The 22,382-nt window shown below is 51.8% G+C and overlaps 1 protein-coding gene across 9 annotated transcripts; it reads right to left on the bottom strand.

The window, feature by feature from the left end:
• Nucleotides 1–37: 37 nt before the first annotated feature.
• On the bottom strand, nt 38–21,749 carry IL27RA (interleukin 27 receptor subunit alpha). Of its 9 annotated transcripts, none has more exons than XM_078360775.1 (15): nt 21,437–21,749; nt 21,033–21,150; nt 12,607–12,674; nt 12,336–12,493; nt 12,091–12,248; nt 10,729–10,891; nt 10,551–10,624; nt 7,570–7,753; nt 7,286–7,474; nt 4,526–4,627; nt 4,292–4,450; nt 2,739–2,864; nt 1,551–1,644; nt 1,278–1,371; nt 38–1,165 (listed from the first exon to the last, which is right to left on the bottom strand). In XM_078360775.1, the coding sequence occupies exons 2-15, from the start codon at nt 21,090–21,092 to the stop codon at nt 968–970; spliced, it is 1,827 nt and encodes a 608-aa protein (XP_078216901.1). In that variant the 5' UTR covers nt 21,093–21,150; nt 21,437–21,749; the 3' UTR covers nt 38–967. The 9 variants fall into 9 exon arrangements, with proteins under 9 accessions (XP_078216901.1, XP_054105618.2, XP_054105619.2 ...); XM_054249643.2 differs by having other exon boundaries at nt 21,499–21,749; XM_054249644.2 differs by having other exon boundaries at nt 21,569–21,749.
• Between the last annotated feature and the right edge of the window lie 633 nt (nt 21,750–22,382).

Raw genomic sequence — 22,382 nt, 5'->3', positions numbered from 1 at the left:
GAGTTGCTGTAACAAAAAAGACCTCAAAGCTACAGTAGCTATAAAAATATAAACGTTTATTTTTCTCAGAGGTTCTGATCCATGTGGTGATTCAGGGATTCAGGTTCCTTTCCATTTCTTCCCCCACCTTCCCCTTGGGCACGGTCAAAACTGGAACCTAGGCATGTGTTATGTTCCAGCTCATAGGGAAGGAAAAAGTAGGGGGGAGCCCCCACCCAGACTCTGTGTTGGCACATGTCACTTCTGACCACATTCTGTTGTCAAGAACTCAGTCCATGCACCTGGCTGCTAGGGAGCTGAGGTGGTGCCCAAATATGGGGCACCACCTTTTCTTTTTTCTATTTTCTTTTTTTTTTTGCTTTTATTTATTATTTATTTTTGAGATAGGGTCTCATTTTGTCACCCAGCCTGGAGAGCAGTGGTACACACCACAGCTTTCTGCAGCTTCAAATTCCTCAGCTCAAATGATCCTCCCGCCTCAGCCTCCCAAGTAGCTGGGACTACAGGTACATGCCACCATGCCCAGCTAATTGTTTTTGTTTTTGATGTTTTGTTTTTGTAGAGAGGTGTCTCACTATGTTGCCCAGGCTGTGTCTTGAACTCCTGGACTTAAGTGACCCTTCCACCTTGGCCTGCCAAAGTGCTGGGATTACAGACTTGAGCCACTGTGCTGGGCTCCAAACACAGTTCTGTTAGAGCGGAACAGATTCTGGCAGGCAGCTGCCACTCTCAAATTTCATGTATTTTCCTTTGCTCCATCTTCCATCCATGTCTTCCCCAGGGGGGCCAAGCCCTTCTCTGTAGGAGTCCTTCAGTCCCAGCTCTGCTTGGCTGGATGTCCTCAGGCAAGTGACTCAGCCTCTCTGAACCCTCAGTGTCTTCAACAAGAGGGCTAATCCAGGACTGGGGTGCAGCCTGCATGAGCACCCCTCTGGCCTGGCTGGCAGCCCCCAGCCAGAGGTGAGGTTCAAGCCAGAACTTGCGGCCTGAGGGGCCCCAGCAGCCCCAGCTCCTCGGGCGTGGGCAGGAAGTGCTTCTCATACCCAGAGTCAAGCGGGGCGGTGTTCTGGGGGTGCTGGGGGGACTCCATAACCTGCGGTGGTGGCTCCATCTCCTCCACTTCCAGTATGGGGAAGTCCCCAAGGGACTGGGCCTCAGGGACTTGCTGGGAAGAGATGAACCTCTAATCTTGCCCCAGCCTCTGCCCACACCTCACCCCTCCCTACTGCTCCAGGACTCCCCGATCTCTGCCCTGACAGGCCGGCCGCTGGACTCACCTCCATGTGGGGCTGGCCTGAACTGCTGTTGGCAGGATCAGGAACCTTCTCCCAGACCCAGCGGGGCAGCATCTTGTGCCGTAGGTGGTGGCACCTGGCAAGCCGGGAGGAGTCAGGGCATCGGATCCAGGTGGCCAGATGCCCCAGCCCAGGATGCAGGGGCCATGAATGTGACTGAGCCCCGAGGCCTCCCTTCAAGCCCCATGGAAGCTCAGCAAAATGGCCAGTTGCCTTCCCCATATGGGCAGAAATGCACACATCCAACAGCCTCACCTTCCAGAGGTGGCCAGCATCAGGCCACAGCCCATCAGGAACAAGGCCCACAAGAACGGGAGGCCCAGCAGAACTTTCCACCTCAGGGTGTTATCTGGTAGGGTAGGGAAGAGATCATTCTTAATTTTATTTGATTTGATTTTTATGTTTTTGAGATGGAGTCTCGCTCTGTCGCCAGGGTAGAGTGCAGTGGCATGATCTCGGCTCACTGCAACCTCTGCCTCCGGGGTTCAAGCGATTCTCCTGCCTCAGCCTCCCAAGTAGCTGGGATTACAGGCACCCACTACCACACCCAGCTAATTTTTGTATTTTTTGTTTGTTTTAAAACTTTTTTTTATAACTTTTGTATTTTTAGTAGAGACGGGGTTTCACCATGTTGGCCAGGCTGGTCTCAAACTCCTGACCTCATGACCCGCCTGCCTAGGCCTCCCAGAGTACTGGGATTACAGGCATGAGCTGCCACTCCTGGCCAAGAAATAATTCTTAATTTTTTATTTTATTGTATTTATTTTATTTTTATTTTTGAGACGGCGTCTTGCCCTGTCGCCCAGGCTGGAGTGCAGTGGCACGATCTTGGCTCACTGCAACCTCCGCCTCCCGGGTTCAAGTGATTCTCCTGTCTCAGCCTCCCAAGTAGCTGGGATTACAGCTGCATGCCACCACACCCGGTGTGTTTAATTTTTGTGATTTTAGTAGAGACAGGGTCTTGCCATGTTGGCCAGGCTGGTCTCAAACTACTGACCTTGAGTGATCCACCCACCCCAGCTCCCAAAATGCTAAGATTACAGGCATGAGCCACTGCACCTGGCAATTCTTATCTTTTTTAAAGACAGGGTCTTGCTCTGTTGCCTAGACTGGAGGGCAGTGGTGTAATCAGCCTACTGCGGCCTCCAACTCCTGGGTTCCAGTGATCCTTGAGCCTCAGCCTCTCCAGGAGCTGGGACCGCAGGTGTGTGCTGCCACATCCAGCTAATTGTTTTATTTTTTGTAGAGATGGGGTTTCACTATGTTGTCCAGGCTGGTCTCGAACTCCTGGGCTCAAGTGATCCACCTGCCTCAGCCTCTCAGAGTGTTAGGATTACAGGCATGAGCCACTGCGCCTGGCTTCCATGTAATGACTCCAAACGCTGCCTCTACCCCCGTGGAGCCCATCCCCTCCCTGTGGCAACCCCATCCCAACCCCCCTACCTGGTAGGTGAAGCCGGAGGATGGGACCAGGGGGCCCTTGTCCAGCAATGGTGGATGCCGTCACCCACAGCTCACAGGGACCCCAAGGAAGGTCAGGCAGGGTGACACTCTGTGTGTGGCAACTCACTGGAGAACACAAAGAAGTTGGGGAGGTGGTCAAGCCTACCCCGGGGCCTTTGCACGTGCTCTTCCCACTGTCTGCAATGCAGCATCCTCTCCCAGGTATCTGATTAGCTCCCTCCTCATCTTTTTTTTTGAGATGGAGTTTCAGCTTACCTCGATCTCAGGTTACCACAGCCTCCACCTCTGGGTTCAAGCGATTCTCCCGCCTCAGCCTCGCGAGTAGCTGGGATTACAGGTATGAGCCACCACGCCCGACCCCTGGCTTCATTCTCTACTCAGCACTATCACCATCTCATACACTGCTTAGATATTATTTTGTTTTGTTTTTTGTTTTTGTTTTTAGACAGTCTCTCACTCTGTCACCCAGGCTGGCGTGCAGCGGGACAATCTTGGCTCACTGCAACCTCCGCCTCCCAGGTTCAAGCAATTCTAGTGCCTCAGCTTCCCTAGTAGCTGGATTACAGGGCTGCACCACCATGCCTGGCCAATTTTTGTGGTTTTAGTAGAGATGGGGTTTCACCATCTTGGCCAGGCTAGTCTGGAGCTCCTAACCTCAAGTGATCTTCCCGCCTTGGCCTCTCAAAGTGCTGAGATTATAAGCGTGACCCACCATGCCCAGCCTTCTATATATATTTTTTAAATAATATATAAATATTCTATATATATATGTACATATATGTATAACTTTTATCTTAGTGAGATGGAAAATTTTGCAAGGTACAATCAAGGCAAGGTAATTATGTTAAACATAAATCTATCAGTTAGACAAAAACTGAAGGGCTGATGTATTTAGGGGAGAAATGACACCAAAGACTCTAAGGAAAAAATATATATGCCAGATAAATTTAAACAAGATTGGCAAAATAGACCAGGTGCAGTGGCTCACGCCTGTAATCCCAGCACTTTGGGAGGCTGAGGTGGACAGATCACCTGAGCTCAGGAGTTTGAGACCAGCCTGGCCAACATGATGAAACCCTGTCTCTACTAAAATACAAAAATTTGCCGGGTGTGATGGTGGGCGCCTATAATCCCAGCTAATTGGAAGGCTGAGGCAGGAGAATCGCTTGGACCTGGGAGGCGGAGTTTGCGGTGAACTGAGATCATGCCACTGCATTCCAGCTTGGGTACAGAGCGAGAATCCGTTTCAAAAAAAAAAAAAAATGGGAACCATACCATGGAGTTTTGTCATCCTTTTATCTTTTTCACTAATAAAATATGACAAGCATCTTTCAATGTCAATAAATATAGATTGTCATCTTCATTTTTAATGGCCAAATGAGACTCCATTACATTGACAGCCAAGAGGGAATTGACGACACCATGTATGGTCCCTGGGCCAAAGAGGCCCACGTGGGGACAAGGAGTGGGGCTGACTGATGAGTGGGTCTTGTGGGGGCTGGGAGGACAGGCTGGCAGGCAGGGAAGCTCACCATTCATGCAGACGGAGGGGCGGTTTCCACTTCGTGAACACAAGGTGTAGTGGGTGAGGTGGCCCCGAAGCTGGTGCCTTGGGACCTCTCCCCATGCTATGGCAGGGGTCCCTGGAGGGGCATCTTGGAGTCGCCAAAGCATTGGCCCCACTAGGGGTGCTGGGGAGGAAGGCAGTAGGTCAAGGTTGGCCTGGGTTCCAGGACCCTCCCCCATCCTCCAGCCCCACTTCTTACCTAGTTCCTCTCTGAACCCCCAGACGGGGGGTGCAGAGGCCAAGCCCGAAGCAGAGACTGTGGTCACAGTGATCCGGTAGGGGACCCCGGCCGTGAAATTCCCTGAGTGACAAAGGAACAAAGACCCGTTAGAGTTGGCTCTCCTTCCCCTGCTCATTTCCTACTTGCTAGGTGTCTTCATTTGGGGTCCCCAGAAGGACACTCTCAGATAAGGATTTGAGTGTCAGTCATTTATCTGGGAGATAATCCCAGAAAATCCCAATAGGGCAGTAGGGAAGTGAAACGGGGAAGAAACAAATTTTCACTGTGGACAACTGAGATGCAGTCCCACGGGGGAACCTCTTGGGGATAGCAGAGAGCAGGCATCATAGAGTCAGCCCAGCTCAGGAGGAAGGAGCTGGGGTATGTATACACCAAGGCTTATTACTTATGGTGGAGGGCTGCTTCTGAGGGCCCTTAACTCCTCAGTATTTCCATCTTGCTTCTCCAGCAAGCAAAATGCCTCAGTGACCAGCAAAAGCCCTCAGGCTGGGAAATAAGTGGGCAGCTGGAAGAGAGGCCTAGGGGCTCTGAGGTGGTCAAGCAGCTATGAGCCGGCAATTGACAGCAGCTGCCAGGGTAGCTGAGGCTGCTGCAATCCCTCCTCTAATTGGAGATTGACTCCTACGGCATCCACGTACCCTTCCCCAGCTAGGAATTTTCCATAATTGGGCCTTGACTTCTTTTTTTTTGTTTTGTTTTGTTTTTTTGGAGACAGAGTTTCGCTCTTGTTACCCAGGCTGGAGTGCAATGGCATGATCTCGGCTCACCGCAACCTCCGCCTCCTGGGTTCAGGCAATTCTCCTGCCTCAGCCTCCTGAGTAGCTGGGACTACAGGCACGCGCCACCATGCCCAGCTAATTTTTTGTATTTTTAGTAGAGACGGGGTTTCACCATGTTGACCAGGATGGTCTCGATCTCTTGACCTCGTGATCCACCCGTCTCGGCCTCCCAAAGCTTGAGCCACTGCGCCCGGCCGGGCCTTGACTTCTTTGGCTCATAGAGCCCTGTGGGTCTTGGGATTGTGTCCTAAATGGTCATCGAACATCTTCTCAGCTCTTCCAAGTCCTTTTATTTATTTACAAGGATTTCTTGCCAGGTACAGTAGCTCATGCCTGTTATCCCAGCACTTTGGGAGGCCAAGGCAGGCGGATTGCCTGAGCTCGGGAGTTCAAGAACAGCCTGGGCAACGTGAAGAAACCCCACCTCTACAAAAAATACAAAAACCAAAAACTAGTGGGGCTTGGTGACACGTGCCTGTAATCCCAGTTCTTCGGGGCCCTGAGGTGGGAGGACTGTGAGCCATGCAGGTTGAGGCTGCAGTGAGCTGAGATTGCGCACTGCACTCCAGCCTGGGTGACACAGTGAGACCCTGTCTTAAAAAAAAAAAAAAGGGCCGGGCCCAGTGGTTCATGCCAGTAATCCCATCATTTTGGGAGGTTGAGACGGGTGGATTATTTAAGGTCATGAGTTTGAGACCAGCCTGGCCAACATAGTGAAACCCCGTCTCTACTAAAAATACAAAAATTAGCCAGGTGTGGTGGCGGGCACCTGTGACCCTGGAAGTTGAGCCATGAGATTTGCTTGAACCCCAGAGGTGAAGGCTGTAGTGAGCCGAGATCTCACCACTGTGCTCCAGCCTAGGTGACAGAGCCAGCCTTCGTCTCAAAGAAAAAAAGTGAAGAAGGCTGGGCGAGGTGGTTCATGCTTGTAGTCACAGCACTTTGGGAGGCCAAGGCAGGCAGATCACTTGAGGTCAAGAGATGGAGACCAGCCTAGCCAACATGGTGAAACCTCGTCTCTACTAAAAAAAAAAATACAAGAATTAGCCGGGCGTGGTGGCATGCTCCTATAGTCCCAGCTGCTCAGGAAGCTGAGTCACAAGAATCACTTGAACCCGGGAGGCGGAGGTTACAGTGAGCCAAGATCACACCACTGCCCTCCTGGAGGTGGAGGTTGCAGTGAGCCAAGATCACACCACTGCCCTCCAGCTTGGGCCACAGAGTGGCATCCTCCAAAAAGCAAACAAAAGTCTTGTGTGAATTTACACTGCTTTATTATTTATTTATTTATTGAAACTGAGTCTCACTCTGTCACCCAGGCTGGAGTGCAGTGGTGCAATCTCCGCTCACCGCAACCGCCACCTCCCAAGTTCAAGCGATTCTCCTGCCTCAGCCTCCCAGGTAGCTGGGCCTACAGACATGCACCACCATGCCCTGCTAATTTTTGTACTTTTAGTAGAGATGAGGTTTCACCATGTTGGCCAGACTGGTCTCAAACTCCTGACCTCAGGTGATCCGCCCACCTCAGCCTCCCAAAGTGCTGGGATTACAGGCATGAGCCACCGCGCCCGGCTAATTTTTGTATTTATTTATTTAATTTTTTTTAGAGACAGGGTTTCACCACATTGGTCAGACTGGTCTCAAACTCCTGACCTCAGGTGATCCACCTGCCTCAGCCTCCCAAAGTGCTAGGATTACAGGCGTGAGCCAATGCGCCCAGCCTAATTTTTGTATTTTTAGTAGAGACAGGGTTTCGCCATATTGGCCAGGCTGGTCTTGAACTCCTGACCTCAGGTGATCCACCCGCCTTGGCCTCCCAAAGTGCTGGGGTTATAGGCGTGAGTCCCTGTGCCCAGCCGCACTCCCTCTTACAAGTCCACCCATCCATCTCCTGTTCTTTAACAGCTGGGATGGAAACCCAGGTGACCCAAGGCCTCACCTGGTAAAAGAGCACTGAGGTTCCCAGGGGGAAGCCGGACCCAGTTGAGTTTCTTTAGGGGGTCCCCATCTCCAGCCCAGCCCACCACGTGCTCCTGTGGCTCCCCAGGCCCCAGCTGCCAGGTCACCAGTAGCTCCGTGCTCCCAGTGATGCTGCTGACTGCCACGCTATGGGGGGCAGAGGCTGAATCTGGAGGGTAGAGAGGCGAAGTCTCAGCTGCCCACTCAGGAAGTCACCTCCCACCCCTCCAGGGTTCCGAGCGGAGGGAGGCCATGGTCTCTTACCCAAGCAGACCAGAGAGAGCTCGGTGAGAGGCTCCCAGCTTGTGGCATTCACAGCAGACACCCTGGCCCACTCTGCCCCGCTGGGAATAGAGGAATTGCAGCAGGTAACTCCCTCCAGACTCAGCTCACGCCCTCCAGCCCAGAACCAGACCTTGTAGCTCACCTGCACACAGGGCCCTGGGGGCTGAGGGAGGAAGGGAAAAAGGGGTTAATGCATCCCATTAATCAGGCACATACGTGTGTCTCCCTGAGGTCACCTGATAAACCACCAGTCAGTTACGTACTTTTTTTTTTTTTTTTTTTTGAGACAGAGTCTCCCTCTGTCACCCAGGCTGAGTGCAGTGACGTGATCTCGGCTCACTGTAACCTCCACCTCCCAGGTTCAAGCAATTCTCCTGCCTCAGCCTCCCGAGAAGCTGGTACTACAGGCGCACGCCACCACACCTGGCTAATTTTTGTATTTTTAGTAGAGACAGGGTTTCACCATCTTGGCCAGGATGGTCTCAATCTCTTGACCTTGTGACCCACCCGCCTCGGTCTCTCAAAGTGCTGGGATTACAGGCGTGAGCCACCTCGCCCGGCCTCATTTGTTGAGACTGAGTCTTGTTCTGTCACCCAGGCTGGAGTGCAATGGCACGATCTCGGCTCACTGCAACCTCCACCTCCGGGGTTCAAGCGATTCTCCTACCTCAGCCTCCTGAATAGCTGGGATTATAGGTGCCCGCCATCACACCCAGCTAATCTGTGTGCGTGTGTGTGTGTGTGTGTGTGTGTGTGTGTGTGTGTTGAGACAGAGTTTTGCTCTTGTCGCCCAGGCTGGAGTGCAATGGCACGATCTCGGCTCACTGCAACCTCCACCTCCTGGGTTCAAACGACTCTCCTGCCTCAGCCTCCCGAGTAGCCAGGATTATAGTCATGTGCCACCATACCCAGCTTATTTTGTACTTTTAGTAGAGACAGGGTTTCTCCATATTGGTCAGGCTGGTCTCGAACTCCCAACCTCAGATGATCTGCCAAAAATTTTAGCCTCCCAAACTGCTGGAATTATAGGCATGAGCCACTGCACCCGGCCTAATTTTTATATTTATAGTAGAGATGGGGCATGATGGTGGGTACCTGTAACTCCACCTACTCAGGAGGCTGAGGCAGAAGAATCACTTGAACCCGGGAGGTGGAGGTTGCAGTGAGCCAAGATCGCACCATTGCACTCCAGGCCGGTGACAAGAGCGAAACTCTACCCAAAAAAACCCAAATAAATAAAAATAAAATATTGCATTAGGCCAGGCAGGGTAATTCATAGTTGTAATCCCAGCACTTTGGGAGGCCAAAGTGGGAGGATCGCTTGAGCTCAGGAGTTCAAGGCCAGCCTCGGGGCAACAGAGCCAGACCTCACCACTACAAAAATAAAATAAAAAATTAGCTGACCGTAGTGGTGTGTGCCTGTAATCCCAGCTACTTGGGAGGCTGAGGCGGGAAAATTGCTTGACCCCAGGAGGCAGAGGTTGCGGTGAGCCAAGATGTGCCATTGCAGTCTAGCCTGGGCAACAAGAGAGAGACTCCATCTCAAATAAATAAGCAAAAGATACTGGATTGTGTGGTCAAGAAGGCAGAGGACCACACCTGTCATTGTGTTCCTTTGCTCATTTGCTGAGAGCAAGGGGCAAGCAACGGCTGGCACATAGCAGGCACTTCACAGACTTGAATCCGTGAGGACGACTGCACCCTTGTCTGCCATTTTATAATACTTTTTTTTTGAGATGGAGTCTCGCTCTTCTTACCCAGGCTGTGGTGCAGTGGTGCAATCTCGGCTCACTACAACTTCCACCTCCCAGGTTCAAGGGATTCTCCTGCCTCTGCCTTCCGAGAAGCTGGGACTACAGGCGCACACCACCATGCCTGGCTAATTTTTGTCTTTTTAGTAAAGACGGGGTTTCACCATGTTGGCCAGGCTGGTCTCGAACTACTGACCTCAAGTGATCCACCCACCTCAGTCTTCCAAAGTGTCAGGATTACAGGTGTGAGCCACCATTCCCGGCCGGTAATAGCCCTTTGATACTAGCATTTAAATTCTTAGCAAACTGGTTTTTTTTTTGAGACGGAGTTTCACTCTTGTTACCCAGGCTGGAGTGCAATGGCGTGATCTCGGCTCACTACAACCTCCGCCTCCTGGGTTCAGGCAATTCTCCTGCCTCAGCCTCCTGAGTAGCTGGGATTACAGGCACACGCCACCCTGCCCAGCTAATTTTTTGCATTTTTAGTAGAGACGGGGTTTCACCATGTTGACCAGGATGGTCTCGATCTCTTGACCTCGTGATCCACCCGCCTCGGCCTCCCAAAGTGCTGGGATTACAGGCTTGAGCCACCGTGCCCGGCCTGCAAACTGTTTAACATATTTTCTGGAGCTGAGTTCCAGTCTTGCTGTCAGATTTTTGCATCTGCTGCCCACCCACCTGCCTGGAATATCTGCACCCATCCTCGTGGCTCGGACCTCTCCGAAGCAGGTGACGTTGGTAGCAACCTGCTCCATGCCCCACCCTGTTGCTGACCACTCTAGCAACCTGTCCTTGAATCTCTGAAGCAACCTCAATGGTGTGGCACGGTCAACTCTGTCTTGTGTCTTTTTTTTGTTTGTTTTTAGAGGGTATTTCACTCTCGTCCAAGCTGGAGTGCAGTGGCGTGATCTTGGCTCACTGTAACCTCCACCTCCCGGGTTCAAGCAATTCTCCTGCCTCAGCCTCCCAAGTAGCTGGGATTACAGGCACGTACCACCACACCTGGCTAATTTTTATATTTTTAGTCGAGACAGTTTTCACCATGTTGGCCAGGCTGGTCTCGAACTCCTGAGCTCAAGTGATCCACCCACAGCAGCCCCCCAGAGTGCTGGGATTACAAGCGTGAGCCACCTTGCCTGGCCTTATGTCATTGTTATTTAGGGGTTTCCTGACACGTACAGAGAAATGTAGCTGGTCCCTGAGGCTCACCTTCCATAGAAGCAACGGTTCCTCTCCTCCAGGCGTCCCACAGAGGTTCCCTGACACCCACACATCTTTTGGAGCTGGCAAGGTTGAGAAAACCGGGGAACAAATGAGCAAGACCAGCTTGGACAGAGTTCCGGGGGTGGGAGGGGCGCAGATCGGGGGCCAGCCCGGACATCCTCACCAGAAGGCGGTGTCTGGAAGGACAAAATGGGGCTCCACTCGCCCCACAAAAAATCCTCTTCTTTGTCCATTCGGCAGCGGCCATGCACTTCGTAGCCGGTGGCTAGATCCAAATCTTGGATCTCAAGAGGGGCCAGGGGTACCGTCTTCAGCTCCGGTTCCAGCTAGGGGAAGACAGGCGAGCGTGATGGGGCCAGGGCTCAGCCAAGGGTACTTGAACTTAACTTTTTTGTTGTTTTATTTTTGGTTTTGGTTTTGAGTCTGTCTTCTTCTGTGGCCCAGGCTGGAGTGCAGTGGTTCGATCTTGACTCCCTGCAACATTCACCTCCCGGGTTCAAGCGATTCTCCTGCCTCAGCCTCCTGAGTAGCTGGGACTACAGGCACGCGCCATCACACCCGGCTAAATTTTTTTGTATTTTTAGTAGAGACGGGGTTTCACCATGCTGACCAGGATGGTCTCGATCTCCTGGCCTTGTGGTATGCCTGCCTCGGCCCCCAAAGTGCTGAGATTACAGGCACTCAGCCTCCCAAGTAGCTGGGATTACAGGCATCCATCACCATGCCCAGCTAACTTCCATATTTTTAGTAGAGACAGTGTTTCGCCATGTTAGCCAGGCTGGTCTCAAACTCCTGACCTCAGGTAATCCGCCCACCTTAGCCTCCCAAATAACCTGGGAGGTGGAGGTTGCACTGAGTTGAGATCGCACGGCTGCACTCCATCCTGGGTGACAGAGCAAGACTCCATCTCAAAAAAAAAAAAAGCGTAAAGTCTAGTACCCCGTATCCTTCTGGGGTCTCCTTGCTCTGAACTTGTCTTCCACTTCCCTGCTGTGTGACCTTGGGAAAACTGCTTAACTCCTCTGAGGTTGACCTTTCCCAACTATGAAACAGAGTTTTTCTTTTCTTTTTTTTGAGACAGAATCTTGCTCTGTCATCTAGGCTGGAATGCAATGGCGCTATCTTGGCTCACTGCAACCTCCACCTCCTGGGTTCAAGTGATTCTTCCTGCCTCAGCCTTCCAAGTAGCTGGGATTACGGGTGCCAAGCACCATGTCTGGCTAATTTTTGTATTTTTAGTGGAGACCAGGTTTCACCATGTTGGCCGGGCTGGTCTCAAACTCCTGACCTCAGGTAATCTGCCCACCTTGGTCTCCCAAAGTGCTGGGATTACGGTGAGCCACTGCGCCCGGCCACGGGAGAAGATTTGTAGCTGGACAAGAGGCACATGCAGGCCTTTTGCGTGGCATGCAGACAAAATCCAGGGGCAGACACAGAATGAGTCCTGGGCTGGGTCTCCGATTCCGGGATGATGCCTCAGTCCCTGCCCAAGATAGGATGGGGAGAAAAGGACCGCAGTACTCACCAGGGTCCAGGCCACCTCCTGGCATCTTCGGTATTGGAATTGGCAGATCAGAACTTTATGAGATGGCCACGTAGGTGGGGTCCAATGGACAGTGGCCTCCAGGGGTTCATCCTCAGAAAAGTCCACATCAGGACCCAGCCGGGGGGCGTTTGGCTTCACTGGGAAAGGGAGACCAGGGTGTAGCGAGCAGCGCCCTCCAAGAGCACCCACCCCACGTAGAGCGCCCCACCCTCCCACCATGTTACTTTGGGTTTCCAGGTTCACGAAGATGGGAGGCCAGAGAGGCTGGCCTGTCTTAGTCCCCCAGACAAGGAGTTTGTCAGACATGGTGAGCTGTTCCCGAGGAATGGACACCCAGCTCTGCCCGGCCGCCACTGCCACCGTCTGGGTTTTATTGGAACGGCTGTGAGGAGAGAGGCAGGGATCAGATGGACGCTCAGCTAGACCCAGGGCTGTGGATTACCACCCTTGAACTGACAGAGTGTGCAGCCTGCTCTGCTTGGGTTCAAATCCCACCTCTGCTGCTTCAGAGCTGTGTGACCTTGAGCAAGTAACTTATCTTCTCTGCACCTCAGTTTCCTCATCTACAAAATAAGGGTAATAAAAGTAACTGCTCTTTTTCTTTCTTTCTTTCTTTTGAGACAGAGTCACCCAGGCTGGAATGTAGTGTGATCTCGGCTCACTGCAACCTCTGCCTCACGGGTTCAAGTGATCCTCCCACCTCATCCTCCCAAGTAGCTAGAATTACAGGTGTGTGCCACCATGCCTAATTTTTTAAATATATATTTTTACTAGAGATGGGGTTCACCATGTTGGCTAGGCTGGTCTCGAACTCCTGACTTCAAGTGATCCACACGCCTTGGCCTCTCAAAGTGCTGGGATTACAGGTATGAACCACTGTACCTGGTTGTAACTGCTCTTTCTCTCTCTCTCTTTTTCTTTCTTTCTTTCTCTTTTTTTTCTGTCTCTTTCTCTCCTTCCTTCCTTACCCCTCCCTTTCCCTTCTTTTCCTTTCTCTCCTTCTCTTCCTCTCTTTCCCTTTCTCCCTCTCTCCCTTCCTTCTTTTCTCTCTTTCTTTCTTTTATTTTTAATTTTTATATTTTTTAATTGAGATGGAGTTTCACTCTTGTTGCCCAGGCAGGAGGTGCAATGATGTGATCTCGGCTCACTGCAACCTCCACCTCCCAGATTCAAGCGATTCTCCTGCCTCAGCCTCCCAAGTAGCTGGGATTACAGGCGTGAGTCACTGTGCCTGGCCCTTTCCTCTCTTTTTTTCTTTCCTTTTTTTTTTAGAGACACGACCTCACTCCGTCACCCAGGCTGGACTGGAGCGGTGAGATCATTGAGCTCCTGCAAACTTGACCTCCCAGGCTCCAGTGACTCTCCTACCTCAGCCTCCAGAACAGCTGGGATAACAGGTGTGCATTACAGTGTCCAGCTAATTTTTAAATTTTTTATAGAAACAGGGTCTTGCTATGTTGCCCAGGCTGGCCTCTTCTAACTCTTGGCCTCAAGCAGTCACATACTGAGACTCCCATCTCTACAAAAAAATGTTTTAAGAATTAGCCAGGGGTGGTGGTGTGCACCTGTGATTCCAGCTACTTGAGAGGCTGGGATAGGAGGATCAGTGGAGCCCAAGAGGTTGAGGCTGCAGTGAGTTGCAATCATGCCACTGCCCTCAGGCCTGGGTGACAGAGTGAGACCCTGTCTCAACAACAACAACAAAACCATATATATGTATATGCGAAAGGAGAAAGAGGCTGGGTGCGGTGGCTCAGGCTTGTAATCCCAGCTCTTCGGGAGGCTGAGGTGGGTGGATCAAGAGGTCAGGAATTTGAGACTAGCCTGGCCAATGTGGCAAAACGCAACCCTGTCTCTACTAAAATTGCAAAAATTAGCCAGGCATGGTGGTGCGTGACTGTAATCCCAGCTACTTGGGAGGCTGAGGCAGGAGAAACGCTTGAACCCAAGAGATGGAGGTTGCAGTGAGCCAAGATCATGCCATTGCACTCCAGCCTGGGCAGCAAGAGCAAGACTCTATCTTAAAAAAAAAAAAAAAAGGGCCTGGCGTGATGGCTCACACCTATATTCCCAGCACTTTGGGAGGCCAAGGTGAGTGGATCACGAGGTCGAGAGATCGAGACCATACTGGTCAACAAGGTGAAACCCCGTCTCTACTAAAAATACAAAAATTAGCTGGGCATGGTGGTGCACGCCTGTAGTCCCAGCTACTCGGGAGGCTGAGGCAGGAGAATTGCTTGAACCCAGGAGGTGGAGGTTGTGGTGAGCTGAGATCGTGCCATTGCACTCCAGCCTGGGTAACAAGAGCGAAACTCTGTCTCAAAAAAAAAAAGAAAAGAAAAGAAGGAGCCGGGCGTGGTGGCTCACACCTGTAGTCCCAACCCTTTGGGAGGCCAAGGTGGGCAGATCACCTGAGGTTAGGAGTTCGAGACCAGCCTGACCAACATGGAGAAACTGTCTCTACGAAAAATACAAAATTGTTGGACATGGTGGCAAATGTCTGTAATCCCAGCTACTTGGGGGGCTGAGGTAGGAGAATAGTTTGAACCTAGGAGGCAGAGGTTGTATGAGCGGAGATCGTGCTATTGCATTCTAGCCTGGGCGACAAGAGTGAAAGTCTGGCTCAAAAAAAAAAAAAGAAAGAAAGAGAGAGAGACAGGTTCTCACTCTGTTGACCAGACTGGTCTCCAACTCTTGGCCTCAAGTGATGCCCCCGCCTTGGCCTCCCAGTGTTGGGATTACAGGCCTGAAGGAGACGAGGACAGAATCTCATGCAGTATCTAGAAAAACAGCATTCCCAGAAGAGGGAACACCGTGCAAAGGCCTGGAGGCCGAACTATGCCTGCTGTGTTTGACGAATAGTAAGAAGGGGCCACATGTGCTGACTCACACCTGTAATCCCAGCTCTTTGGGAGGCTGCAGCAGGCGGATCACTCGAGGCCAGGAGTTTCAGACCAGCCTGGACAACATGGTGAAATCCCGTTTCTACTAAAAATACAAAGATTAGCTCTGTGTCTTGGCAGACGCCTATAGGCCCAGCTACTGGGGAAGCCGGAGGATCTCTTGAACCCTAAGAGACTGCAGTAAGGTGCAGGTTGCAGAGCCAAGATGGCGCCACTGCACTCCAGCCTGGGCAACAGAGTGAGACTCTGTCTCAAAAAAAAAAAAAGTAAAAATAAATAAGTAATAAGTAAAAGTAAATAAAATCAGTTTGTCCAATGGATGTCTGCCCTCCCCAATGCAGCACTATTCACAATAGCCAATATATGGAATGTGTCCATCACCAGATACATGGATCAAAAATATGTGGTATATATTGGGAGGCCTAGGCAGGCAGATCACGAGGTCAGGAGTTCGAGACCAGCCTGACCAACATGAGGAAATGCCCTCTCTACTAAAAATACGAAATTAGCCAGGTGCGGTGGTGCACACCTATAATCCCAGCTACTCGGGAGGCTGAGGCAGAAGAATCGCTTGAACCCAGGAGGTGGAGGTTGCAGTGAGCTAAGATCTTGCCACTGCACTCCAGCCTGAGCAAGAAGAGGGAAACTCTGTCTCTTTCTCTCTCTCTCTCTATATATATATATATGTGTGTATGCGTGTGTGTTTGTGTGTGGTATATATATACAATGGAATACTGAGCCTGGTGGCTCACACCTGTAATTCCAGCACTTCGGGAGGTCGAGGCAGGTGGATCACTTGAGGTCAGGAGTTTGAGACCAGCCTGGCCAACATGGTGAAACTCAGCTCTACTAAAAATACAAAAATTAGCCAGGCGTGGTGATGTGCACCTGTAATGCCAGCTACTTGGGAGGCTGAGGCACAAGAATCACTTGAACCGGGAGGCAGAGGTTGCAACGAGCTGAGATTATGCCACTGCACTCCAGCCTGGGTGAAAGAGCGAGATTCTGTCTCAAAAAAGGAAAGAAAAGAAAATCTTGGCCAGGCATGGTGACTCACATATGTAATCCCAGCACTTCAGGAGGCTGAAGCAGGCAGATCACCGGAGGTCAGGAATTTGAGACCAGCCTGACCAATATATGATGAAACTGACCACTAGGATGAAACCCCATCTCTACTAAAAGCACGAAAACTAGCCAGGCATGGTGGCACACGCCTGTAATCCCAGATCCTCAGGAGGCTGAGACAGAAGAATCGCTTGAACACAGGAGGCGGAGGTTGCAGTGAGCCGAGATTGTGCTATTGCACTCCAGCCTGGGCAACGAGCAAAACTGTCTCAGAAAACAAAAGGATACCCCGTCATTTGTAACAGCGTGGATGGAACTGGAGAACGTTATGTTATGTGAAATAAGACACGGAAAGACAAACACTGCCACCCAGGTTCAAGTGATTCTCCTGTCTCAGCCTCCCGAGTAGCTAGGACTACAGGCATGTGCCTCCACACCCGGCTAATTTTGTCTTTTTAGTAGAAATGGGGTTTCACCATGTTGGTTAGGCTGGTCTCAAACTCCTGACCTCATGATCCGCCTGCCTTGGCCTCCCAAAGTGCTGGGATTACAGGCGTGAGCCACTAGGCCTGGCCTTTTCTTTTCTTTCTTTTTTTTTTTTAATAGAGATGGGTCTCACTATGTTGCCCAGGCTAGTCTCCAACTCCTGGGCTCAAGCCATCTTCCCGCCTTGGCCTCCCAAATTGCTGGGATTACAGACATGAGCTACCACTACAGAACATTTTTAAAAATTAGCTGGTCATGGTGGTGCATGGCTGTAGTTCCAGCTACTGGGGAGGCCGAGGAGGGAAATGGCTTGAGGCCAAGAGTTTGAGGTTGCGAGGAACTATGATGGCACCACTGCACTCCAGCCTGGGTGACAGAGCAAGACCTCTTCTCTAAATACATAAATCAATAAAACTAAAATAAAAATAGAAAGAGGGACCTTCTCTGACTCCCCCTCCCTGCACCAATTAAAACTAGGCCCCTGCCGGGCACGGTGTCTCACACCTGTAATCCCAGCACTTTGGGAGACCAAGGCGGGTGGATCACCTGAGGTCAGGAGTTCAAGACCAGCCTGACCAACATGAAGAAACCCCTGTCTCTACTGAAAATACAAAATTAGGGGGAAGATGAGGAAGACAAGAAAACTCCCCTGCAACAGCCTAAGAGGCAGGCCAAAGAGATGGACGAGGAGGTGAGGCTTTCAGACAGAAACAGAAAGAGGAACACAAGAAACTCGAGGATCTGAAATGGAAGACCACGGGAAAGGGGCCCTTGGCCACAGGTGGAATTAAGAAATGTGGCAAAAAGTGAGCCATTCCTGTGCCTGAGGACACGGTGACCCTTTATTTCATCTGTATTTAAACATCTGTATTCCCTGCCAGAACATTTTTTGCCACCAATAGCTGGATTTGTCTTGAAGGTGTTGTACATTTAAGAATAAACTTTTGGGCCGGGCGCGGTGGCTCACGCCTCTAATCCCAGCACTGTGGGAGGCCGAGGCAGGTGGATCATGAGGTCAAGAGATCGAGACCATCCTGGTCAACATGGTGAAACCCCGTCTCTACTAAAAATACAAAAATTAGCTGGGCATGGTGGCACACGCCTGTAGTCCCAGCTACTCAGGAAGCTGAGGCAGAATTGCCTGAACCCAGGAGGCGGAGGTTGCAGTGAGCCGAGATCACGCCATTGCACTCCAGCCTGGGTAACAAGAGCAAAACTCCATCTCAAAACAAAACAAAACAAAAAACTTAAGGCCAGGTGCGGTGGCTCACGCCTGTAATCCCAGCACTTTGGGAGGCCAAAGCAGGAAGATCACAAGGTCAAGAGATCGAGACCATCTGGCCAACAAGGTGAAACACCATCTCTACTAAAAATACAAAATATTAGCTGGGCGTGGTGGCGCGTGCCTGTAACCCCAGCTACTCGGGAGGCTGAGGCAGGAGAATCACTTGAACCCTGGAAGCAGAGGTTGTGGTGAGCTGAGATTGCGCCACTGCACTCCAGCCTGGGCAACAAGAGCAAACCTCCAAAAAAAAAAAAAAATCTAGGCCCCCCTCTGGAGGTGAATGGTAGGCAGGATAGCACCATGGGAAGGTACTTAATGTCACTGAACTGTACACTTAAAAATGGTTAAGATTGTAGATTTTGGCCATGCATGGTGACTCACGCCTGTAATCCCAGCACTTTGGGAGGCCGAGGGAGGTGGAGCTCTTGAACCCAGGAGTTTGAGACCAGCTTGAGCAACATGGTAAAACCCTGTGTTTACTAAAAATATATAAAAACATTTGCTGGCTGTGGTGGTGCGTGCCTATAGTCTCAGCTATTTGGGAGGCTGAGGTGGGAGGATCACCTGAGCCTGGGATGTCGAGGCTGCAGTGAGCTGTGATTGTCCCACTGCACTGCAGCCTGGGTGGCAGGAGTAAGAGTAAGACCCTGCGCCTGCAGAAAATTTGGAAAGATCGTGAATTTTATGTTGCATTATTTGTTTGTTTGTTTGTTTGTTTGAGACAGAGTCTTCCTCTGTCACCCAGGCTGGAGTGCAGTGGTGCAATCTCAGCTCTCTACAACCTCTGCCTCCTAGGTTCCAGCGATCCTCCTGCCTCATCTTTCCCAATAGCTGGGAATGCAGGAGCTCGCCGCCATGCCTGGCTAATGTTTGTATTTTTAGTAGAGTGGGGATTTCACCATGTTGGCCAGGCTGGTCTCCAACTCCTGACCTCAGGTGATCCACCCAACTCAGCCTCCCAAAGTGCTGGGATTACAGGCATGAGCCTCTGCGCCCAGCCTGTGTATATTTTAACCACTACTGTCACAAATAATCTTAATAAAACCCAGGACCTCTGTCCTCCATTCTTATCTTTTGTTGACCCTTTCCCTCTTCCTTCACTTAGCCCAATTTGGAATTATGAGTTTCTGCTGGGTGCGTTGGCTCACGCCTATAATCCCAGCACTTTAGGAGGCCAAGGCAGGTAAATCACCCGAGGTCAGGAGTTAGAGACCAGCCTGATGAACATGGTGAAACCCCGTCTCCACAAAAACACAAAACTAGCCAGGCATGATGGCACACCCCTGAAATCCCAACTACTTAAGAAGCTGAGGCAAGAGAATCGCTTGAACACAGCAGGTGGAGGTTGCAGTGAGGCGAGATTGTGCCATTGCACCCCAGCCTGAGCAACAGAGCAAGATTCCATCTCAAAAAAAAAAGAAGCCAGGCACGGTGGCTCACGCCTGTAATCCCAGCACTTTGGGAGGCCAAGGCAGGTGGATCACAAGGTCAAGAGATTGAGACCATCCTGGTCAACATGGTGAAACCCCATCTCTACTAAAAATACAAAAAATTAGCTGGGCACAGTGGCGCGTGCCTGTAGTCCCAGCTACTCAGGAGGCTGAGGCAGGAGAATTGCCTGAACCCAGGAGGCGGAGGTTGCGGTGAGCCGAGATCACGCCATTGCACTCCAGCCTGGGTAACGAGAGTGAAACTCCGTCTCAAAAAAAAAAAGAAAAAGAAATTATGAGTTTCCAGGTATGATTCATTATGAAGGAACGTTATGAAGGTCCAACTGTGGGCCCCATGAGGGCAGGGCTTTCTGTCTACCTCTTTCATTGTGGCATCCCCAGCACCACACTGAATAATCTTTTTGCATGCTCAGAGAGGTTAGGTGAGTTGCCTAAGTCACACAGCAATAAAAACAGCTTCCCATTATGAAGCATTTTTCTCCTTGCCAAGCACCTAACTCTTTAAATACTCAGACTCAACCTTCCGAAGCAGGTTCCATTATTACTTCCCTTTTATAAGGTTTTTGAGACAGAGTCTCAGCCTGTCACCCAGGTTGAAGTGCAGTGGCACCATCTCGGCTCACTACAACCTCTGCCTCCTGGGTTCAAGTGATCCTCCCACTTCAGCCTCCCGAGTGGCTGGGATTACAAGCATGCACCAACACACTGGCTAATTTTTGTATTTTTAGTAGAGATGGGGTTTCACGATGTTGGCCAGGCTGGTCTTGAACTCCTGACCTCAAGTAATGTGCCCACCTCTGGCTCCCAAAGTGCTGGGATTATAGGCATGAGCCACCGTGCCTGGCCTATTTCCCTTTATTTTTATTATATTTTATTTTTTTAAGAGACAGGCTCTCTAAAACTCTGAACTCTTGAACTCCTGGGCTCAAAAGATCCTCCCACCTCAGCCTCCCAAAATGCTGGGATGTCAGGCACGAGCCACCTCACTTGGCCCTATGATTGGCATTTAATAGAGAAATGAAAAGGACACTCAAATAGGGAAAGTGACTTGCCCAGGGTGACACAGCAAAGAAATGAGGGCCGGGCACGGTGGCTCACACCTGTAATCCCAACACTTTGGGAGGCTGAGGGGGATGGATCACCTGAGGTCAGGAGTTCAAGACTAGCTTGGCAAACATGGTGAAACCCTGTCTCTATTAATAATACAAAAAATTAGCCAGGCCTGGTAGCAGCCACCTGTAGTCCCACTAGAGGCTGAGGCAGGAGAATCAGTTTGAACTGGGAGGTGGAGTTTACAGTGAGCCCCGATCGTGCCATCGCACTCCAGCCTAAGCGACAGAGCTAGACTCCATCTCAAAAAGAAAAAAAGAAATGAGGAGGGACAGTAGAATTGAAGGGCTTCAGAGTATTGGGGGAGGGGGCAGATTCCTGGGACTTTTCTTTTTTTTTTTTTTTTTTTGAGGCAGAGTCTCCCTCTGTCCCCCAGGCTGGAGTGCAGTGTCGGATCTCGGCTCACCGCAACCTCTGCCTTTCGGGTTCAAGCGATTCTCCTGCCTCAGCCTCCTGAGTACCAGGGACTACAGGCCCAGTCATCACCCCGGCTCCCGCCCCCCACCCCCCGCTAACTTTGTGTGTGCATTTTTAGTATAGACAGGGTTTCACCAAGCAGCCTGGAACCTGCGCGGCCACCTTCAAAGCCTCAGTTTCCCCACATCGCCTCCCTGTACTCACTACTTTTGGCTCTGGACGTGTAACTTGGAGGGGGCTCCCAGGTCCCCAAGAGGCTCCCATGAGCAGTTCAAGTCGCCGAAGGGCCCAACTCCGTGGCACTGCAGTGGCCCGGCGCTGCCTGGAGAGGGAGGCAGAGGGTCTCAGGGAAGGGGATCGAAATCCCCCCTTCTGCCTGCATACCCCAGAACTTGGACTTCTGACAATTGCAAGGTCGGGGGCCGCTTAGGGAAAAGAGCAGCCAGCAGGAAGGGGGGCGCTAGGCACCCCTCCCCGGGCTCCAGGCAAAACCCTCCTTTTCCCGTGCTCGCCACATCCTGTAACCACCCAGAGAGCTCCCCCACCCCGCCCCGGGGCTCCGGTTCGACCTCGCTGCCGCCCATTCCCCAGTGTCGCAGGGTCCCTACCGCGGGAGGAGCAGAATGTCGCCTGCACCTCCGCTGCTCGCTCTGCAAACGGCGTGGCTCACCCTAGAGCATCGGCGCCTTCGCGGGAGCGCAGCGGCTGCGCCCGGGTCTCGAGCTCCCTCCAGCACTCACCCTGGGGACCTGTCCGCTGGAAAAGCATCCACACCAGAGGCAGCAGCGCCAGCCTGGACAGCGGCCGCGGCCGGAAAGGGGCGCCCCTGCCTCCCCGCATGGCGCCCTCCGCCCGCCCCGAGTCCGGCCTAGCCCTGCCGGGCCCGCGCGACCGCGTCGCTTGGCTCCCAGCTCTGGGTACAGCGCCCGAGGCAGCGACGGGAAGCTGAGCCACCCCTGCAGGCCGCCTCCGCACCTTGTGCTCCGGGCCCCCGCCCCTTCCCCGCGACGGAAAGTCCCTGACTGGGGCTGCTGAGGGGGAGTGGAGAGGCGACCTGAGGCGTCTGGGGGTGGGGGACTCCGAGGGGGAGTACGACGTACCGCGCGCCCCCTGAAATCTTTCCCACGCCCAACACCACCCCCCGCCACACACACACATACACACACACTCTGCCAAAGGCTTGAAATTTTTATTATTGGAGTTTGGGAAGATTCTAATGTGTCCAGAGCTCTCCTGGGGGACCACCTGCCACCTTTACTGGTCCATGGTCTTGGAACTCTGGCAGGGCAGTTGGAGGGAAAGAGGCTGGAAGGCAAGGAAAAGAAACGTGCAAAGGCCAGACTGAGACAGAGGCTTAATCTGAGCTGGCCAGGGGACAACGGCCATAGTTTGGACTGGGCACGGGACAGGGGTCTCCGTGTGACCCGTCTAGGTAGGGTCGGGACCCAGTTGTAGCAGTGCAGTGTGTAAGCCAGGCAAACACATGGTTTGGGCTGGGGAGAGGTCAGGGGTCAGGATCAGGGGTTCCCCACTTGGCCAGGTAGGGGCACAGCT

Source organism: Callithrix jacchus, chromosome 22 (genome assembly GCF_049354715.1).
Source record: "Callithrix jacchus isolate 240 chromosome 22, calJac240_pri, whole genome shotgun sequence".
In the NCBI taxonomy this organism is placed as follows: domain Eukaryota; kingdom Metazoa; phylum Chordata; class Mammalia; order Primates; family Cebidae; genus Callithrix; species Callithrix jacchus.
The sequence above is the reverse complement of the archived record's forward strand: the minus strand, read 5'-3'. Positions and strand labels throughout refer to the sequence as shown.

Bases quoted from the DNA above. Each gene is read 5' to 3' on its own strand.
- IL27RA (XM_054249643.2), bottom strand. From the start codon at position 21,668: ATGCGGGGAGGCAGGGGCGCCCCTTTCCGGCCGCGGCCGCTGTCCAGG. The intron at 7,475-7,569 runs GTAAGAGACCAT...TCTACCCTCCAG, and splicing joins GCTCTCTCTGGTCTGCTTGG to ATTCAGCCTCTGCCCCCCAT. The intron at 4,451-4,525 runs GTAAGAAGTGGG...CTTCCTCCCCAG, and splicing joins GGGGTTCAGAGAGGAACTAG to CACCCCTAGTGGGGCCAATG.